This window comes from Oncorhynchus clarkii, chromosome 7 (genome assembly GCF_045791955.1).
Source record: "Oncorhynchus clarkii lewisi isolate Uvic-CL-2024 chromosome 7, UVic_Ocla_1.0, whole genome shotgun sequence".
Classification (NCBI taxonomy): Eukaryota; Metazoa; Chordata; class Actinopteri; order Salmoniformes; family Salmonidae; genus Oncorhynchus; species Oncorhynchus clarkii.
The window spans coordinates 74,345,102-74,351,101 of record NC_092153.1 but is presented as its reverse complement, the minus strand read 5'-3'; the positions used below and the strand labels follow the sequence as shown (position 1 = coordinate 74,351,101).

General features: G+C 44.5%; 1 protein-coding gene across 1 annotated transcript; it reads right to left on the bottom strand.

Moving 5' to 3' along the window:
- Positions 1-354: 354 nt before the first annotated feature.
- LOC139414449 (transcriptional repressor scratch 1-like) lies at positions 355-3,511 on the bottom strand. Its single transcript, XM_071162362.1, has 2 exons — positions 3,361-3,511; positions 355-1,190 (listed from the first exon to the last, which is right to left on the bottom strand). The coding sequence occupies exons 1-2, from the start codon at positions 3,509-3,511 to the stop codon at positions 355-357; spliced, it is 987 nt and encodes a 328-aa protein (XP_071018463.1).
- Positions 3,512-6,000: the final 2,489 nt, after the last annotated feature.

Sequence of the window (6,000 nt, the reverse complement as noted above, 5' to 3'; positions counted from 1 at the left end):
TTCAGTCCTCATCATCAGTTATCTTCTATGTTCTTGAACAACCCTCAATGCCATTATTATTGCTCTCTACCAAAAGGCAGGAAGAGGAAGACGAGTGTTGAGGAGTGCTCTCTTTGACAAGGGATGTGTTTATTAGGCACCGAATGGAAGAAATCGGACTGAAACAAGGAGAGGGACTACCTGGATTTGTCCAATAAGAAACCCTCATTTTCGCTTTCAGTTACGAAGCATTTTAAAATATTTTTTGTTATATGCCCTAATGAACACAACCCTGGTCTCTCTTGTAAGAAGATGTTATCTCAGTGAAACCGACCTGGATAAATAAGCTGAAATAGCAAATAAACTGATCCCTGATCAGTCCTCAGAGCAGCAGTCCTCTTCGTCTCCAGAGCCCTTGAAGCAGGCCGACTCGTAGTGCTTGTTCAGGTAGGACTTGAGTACAAAGCTCTTGCCGCAGTGCTTGCACTCATAGTGCTTGAAGGCTGAGTGGGTCTGCATGTGGGCACGCAGGTTGGAGCGGTCCGCAAACGCTTTGCCGCAGTGGGCACAGGCAAATGGTTTTTCGCCCGTGTGCGAGCGCATGTGACCCTGCAGCAGCCATGGCCGGCTGAACGCCTTGCTGCACACGCTGCACTCGTGCCGCAGGTCGTGGGTGAGCATGTGCATGGCCAGCGCCGGCATGGACACATAGGCCTTGTGGCACGTGGGGCACGTCCTGGCCTGCTGGCCGTCCAGGCTGCGGTGCGTCTGCTTGTGGCGGCTCAGGTTGGATGAGGTGGCGTAGGTCTTGCCACATTCGCCACACGTGTGGCGGCCCGGTCCCTTGGATTTCCCAGACTTCCCTTTGGCAGCCTTAGCCGCTGTGGCTCCTGTGGAGCTTTCTTCTGTACTGCTATCTCTCTCCTCACCTTCCTTGTGTTGGTGCCTGTGGTTGGCCCTTGTTCGAGAGCGGCCGTCGGAGATAAGGACGGCGTCCACTGGGTAGTAGATGCTGCTATCCGACTCGGTGGTGACGCTCGAGTGGGGGCTGTCGGGCTGCTCCATGTCATGGTCAGAGTAGTCCTCCCCCCCACTGCTCCCCGTGCTCCCCGGAGAGTACAGGGGCCCCACAGAGAGCCCGGTCTGCCACTTCGAACCCAGCTCCTTTGTGCTCTGGCATATTGAGGGGATCACATAATCCTGGATGTAGCCTGTAGCGGGTTGGAAGAGAAAGAATTTGAATAAATAAGGGCAGACATTTATGAAAATGTATACACATTTTTACTAAATAATTTGTTACAAAATACGTTTTGGGGTCGAGGATGTTATGGTTTTATGATTCCAGCACTCTTTCTGATGCCAGTTGAAAGCATCTTGTTGTTTTTTCGTTTTTTGTTGAGCTATTGAGTAAAAACCTCTAACTGGGCACAGACGTCGATTCAACGTCTGTTCAACGTTAGTTCAACATAATTTCATTGAAATTACATGGAAACGACGTTGATTCAACCAGTGTGTGTCCAGTGAGCTGGATCTTCCATGCGTTGCGAATCAATATGAAACTATACAAGAAACCAAAAGCAAGTACTTGGTTCAGCAAGATTTGCGAATTAAATATGAATGACTCTTCAGTGCACCGTTTTTCAGCGATCAATAACTCATCCGGCTCAGAACAAGGGTTGTATCCCAAATGGCACCATATTCCCTATATAATGCACTGCTTTTGACCAGGGCCCATAGGGAATAGGGTGCCATTTGGGACGCATCTAAGGACAATCATTGCTAGCTACATCAAAAACACCATCACATACGAAACACAAGTTCTATGAACTGACACAACAGTCATAAAATTAAACACACTTGTTAGTTCTCCACAACCGATCCACCTGTCACCTTCCCATCCAATGCCACCATATATAAATCTGGGCCAAAACAGAATGTCTAAGAAGAGAAATTCCCCAAAGCTCTAATTCATTTTAATCAGATCATTCTCCATCTGTGGCATGTTGAAAGTGCCTGTGAGTATGGTAATAGAGAGATTGAATGACAGGTGCAGTGTCATTTGAGGATGGGGATGGAAAGGAGGAGTTATAGTCTGATCTTGACACTATATTGTGCTCCCCCTGCAACACAAAGGGATTCAGACAGCTGGCATCCTAAATCTGGGAACAGATTATCCTGCGAGCCAAAGCTCTGTGGTTTTGAAGGACATTCCACCAACAACAAAAACAAAACACACCACACATTTCGATGGAAGTGTTTTGCCCTGAAATCACAGTATGAGTTGACAAAACCTGTACATCTGAAGTTGGTTGTACTCCCCTCTCATTGTTTTGAATCCATTTTGTGACATCATAAACAAATGATGTCACATAAAGCATGTTGCCCTTTTCCATTTAAGGTAATATGTTCTAATGTATGCTCTTTTTCACCATTTAACATTGAGTTTTGTCAATTCATCAGAGAAACATTATATTTTGTCAATGGATTTTAGAGGGGGAGAGAGAGGGATTTCATTTCTGCAATTTGACCCCCTGTGGGTATCTAGCATCCTGTAAGATCAGATGGAATGGAGGAGGATGAGGAGATGGAGATATGGAGGGGGGTTGGTGATGATAAGGGGAAACGCTCAAGAATAACAGCGAAGGACAAACCAGTCCCATGTGGATATCTGCTTTCTGGTGGTGATGGAGAGGTTTGGACCTCACAAAGGCTTGGATGGGATTTCAAGCCTAATGTATACATCCATGTATACCATTATGTATGTACACAATAGTATTAAAGCCTGTTGTGTGATCTGCTCAGTATTAAATTGATTGGTCCAGTGTGACCTGAATACTATTTAGCATCACTGGAGTTAGAAAACAAAAGGATTGAATTGAAAACACAACATCACAGGCTTCATGGCAGAAGACATGGATCAAGAGGTTGATCCGTTTACTGAATATTTTTCTAAATAAAAGTAATTTTTAAAACAAATGCTTTTGTGATTTTTCCATTCCTGAACAAATACAGTATTGCAACAAAAGAATTATCTAAAACCTACAACTCTAATCTATATACTCCTGAGTGGCGCTGCGGTCTAAGGCACTGCATCTCAGTGCTAGAGGCGTCACTACAGACCCTGGTTTGATTCCAGGCTGTATCACAACCGGCCGTGATTGGGAGTCCCATAGGGCGGCACAGAATTGGTCCAGCGTCGTTAGGGTTTGCTTGGGGTAGGCCGTCATTGAAAATAAGAATTTGTTCTTAACTGACTTGCTTAGTTAAATAAAGGTTAAATAAAAATAAAATAATAAAAAATATACAGCAAGCAAATTAATGATGACAATGCACTTTTTGTTTTCAATGTGTAGACAGAATTTTTAAGTAATCTTGACCCACCATTTTCACTCAAATGGACCGCCAAGTTGGTGGTGGACTCAGTGATGGCACGTGTGAGTGTGTACGATCCGTCGTTGTGATGCTGATGAGGATGATTGGAGGAGGAGAAATAGTGGACCTTCAGTTGCTTCACCAAAAAGGAACGTGGCATTTTCTTGACGGGCTGTTCCTAATGCCACATATGAAGAACAAAACTGCACAGGAAAAAGTCAAAGACCTGCACCCTTTAGAAAAGGCCTCAAGTCAAAGAAAACCAAAATGGTGGTGGACGATACTAAAAGATGCTCTGAGATTTCCCTCACTGCTAAAACTCCCAGGCCTGAATAGCCTGAAAAGCCTCAGTCTGAATGCCAGAAGGAAGAGAAACAGAAAGGACAGAAGAAAAAGGGAAAAGTGAAAGACAAAGGATAGGAGAAAGAACACAGAGAAAGAAATAAAGTGTAGAGAGATAGAGGGCGAGAGAAGAGGAGATGGCTAGACTAGCTGAGCTCAGCACTCGCACAGGCTTTTATATGGAACACGAGTCCCCTAAGATCAGGTGGTGCCTTTGGAAAAGGGAGCCTGCTTAGCATTAATCCATCAAACATCCCCGGGGACACACATAAAATTACCACAAGCCGTCTGTGCATGCCAGCGCGCACACACACACACACACACACACACACGAGTGCACATGCACATTGCAGCCATCTCCCCCTCCTCCCCTCCCACCCCCACTCTTTTACCCCTTCATCACTCCGCTCACACAGAGTGAGAGAGAGAGAGAGAGAGCAGACAATAGCATGGCTGAAACACGTGGGTGACACTACACACAACATCTTGTCTCCTATTGTCTAACCCCCTTCTGCAGATATTAGAATATTTAACAGCAAAATGCTGATTAATGGAATTTGATTTCATAATGATAATCTTCTTTTATAAGTATTTGTAAGTAGCAGTGGAGGCTGCTGAGGGGAGGACAGCTCATGGTAATGGCTGTAACTGAGCAAATGGAATGGCATCAAACACATATAAACCATGTGTTTGATACCATTCCACTTATTCTGCTCCAGCCAATACTGGACTACCTGGCATGATGACTCCTTGCTGTCCCCAGTCCACCTGGCCGTGCTGCTGCTCCAGTTTCAACTGTTCTGCCTGCGGCTATGGAATCCTGACCTGTTCACCGGACGTGCTACCTGTCCCAGACCTATTATTTGACCATGCTGGTCATTTATGAACATTTGAACATCTTGGCCATATTCTGTTATAATCTCCACCCGGCACAGCCAGAAGAGGACTGGCCACCACTCATAGCCTGGTTCCTCTCTAGGTTTCTTCCTAGGTTCAGGCCTTTCTAGGGAGTTTTTCCTAGCCAACATGCTTCAACACCTGCATTGCTTGCTGTTTGTGGTTTTAGGCTGGGTTTCTGTACAGCACTTTGAGATATCAGCTGATGTACGAAGGGCTATATAAATACATTTGATTTGAATACCACGAGCCCGTCCTCCCCAATTAAGGTGCCACCAACCTCCTGTAGATGGGGATATAGATTTTAACAAAAGGCAATATATAGGCAACTGCCAAAATAAAGGAAACATTTAAATGAGGTAGTATAGTGAAGTAAATTGAAAACAGGTGCTTCCACACAGGTGTGGTTCCTAAGTTAATTAAGAAATTAAAACATCCCATCATGCTTAGGGTCATGTATAAAAAATGCTGGGCAGCCCATTATTTTGGCTACCATGACTAGAAGAAGAGATCTCAGTGACTTTGAAAGAGGGAGCATAGAGGGTGTAAAGGGTTTGTGTGTCTCAGTCACCAGATCTCAACCCAATTGAACACTTATGGGATATTCTGGAGCGGCGCCTGAGACAGCGTTTTCCACCACCAACAAAACACCAAATTCCAGACAGTTGTAGAATCTATGCCAATGTGCATTGAAGCTGTTCTGGCGGCTCGTGGTGGCCCAACGCCTTATTAATGCACTTTATGTTGAAGCTTCCTTTATTTTGGTAGTTACATGTGTGGCAGAGGCTGTAAAATGTGAATGTAGCCATCAGCCGTACATATTGAATTGGATGTAATGAACGGAGGGCATTACATTGCGATGTGTATCTCTCCAGCATAAACCACTTCCACATTTTACATTTACATTGTTGACATTTCAGAGATACTGCAATCAGTGCTGAGACCACAGCTGCTATTGTTCACTCTCATCCCTGATTGTGGGTTTCTGGTAGTTTTATGTCCACTCAAGAATATCTTAACCCCAACGTCAACCGGACGTGACTTTTGGTCTGGCGGCTGGTACTCAGCTTTACCAAGGCCTGGACAGTGAGGATACACACACTCACACACACACAGGTGGGTTTATAGATTCTAAAGGTACAGTTGGACTAAATCGTGGGCCTTGAAAAGTCTTTGGATGTATTTTTGCTAATGCACGAACAGAAGGAAAACCCTCTCTCCAACAACAAGAAAAGCGATATGCCTAATTTCATTCCTTTTGTGTTTCATTTCTTTTGGGGGAAACAAGTGTTTCACTCATACAAGGAACAAGGTAATGGTACAAAATGTGCAATCCTGCAAATCTGTAAAGATACTTACACATAAAGTACAACACGTGTGTTTTTACTCCATACACAACATGAATTAATT

Excerpts from the sequence above, each read along its gene's own strand:
- LOC139414449 (XM_071162362.1), bottom strand. The coding sequence starts at position 3,511 with ATGCCACGTTCCTTTTTGGTGAAGCAACTGAAGGTCCACTATTTCTCC. Across the intron at positions 1,191-3,360 it reads GGTCCATTTGAGTGAAAATG|GCTACATCCAGGATTATGTG; the intron begins GTGGGTCAAGAT and ends AACCCGCTACAG.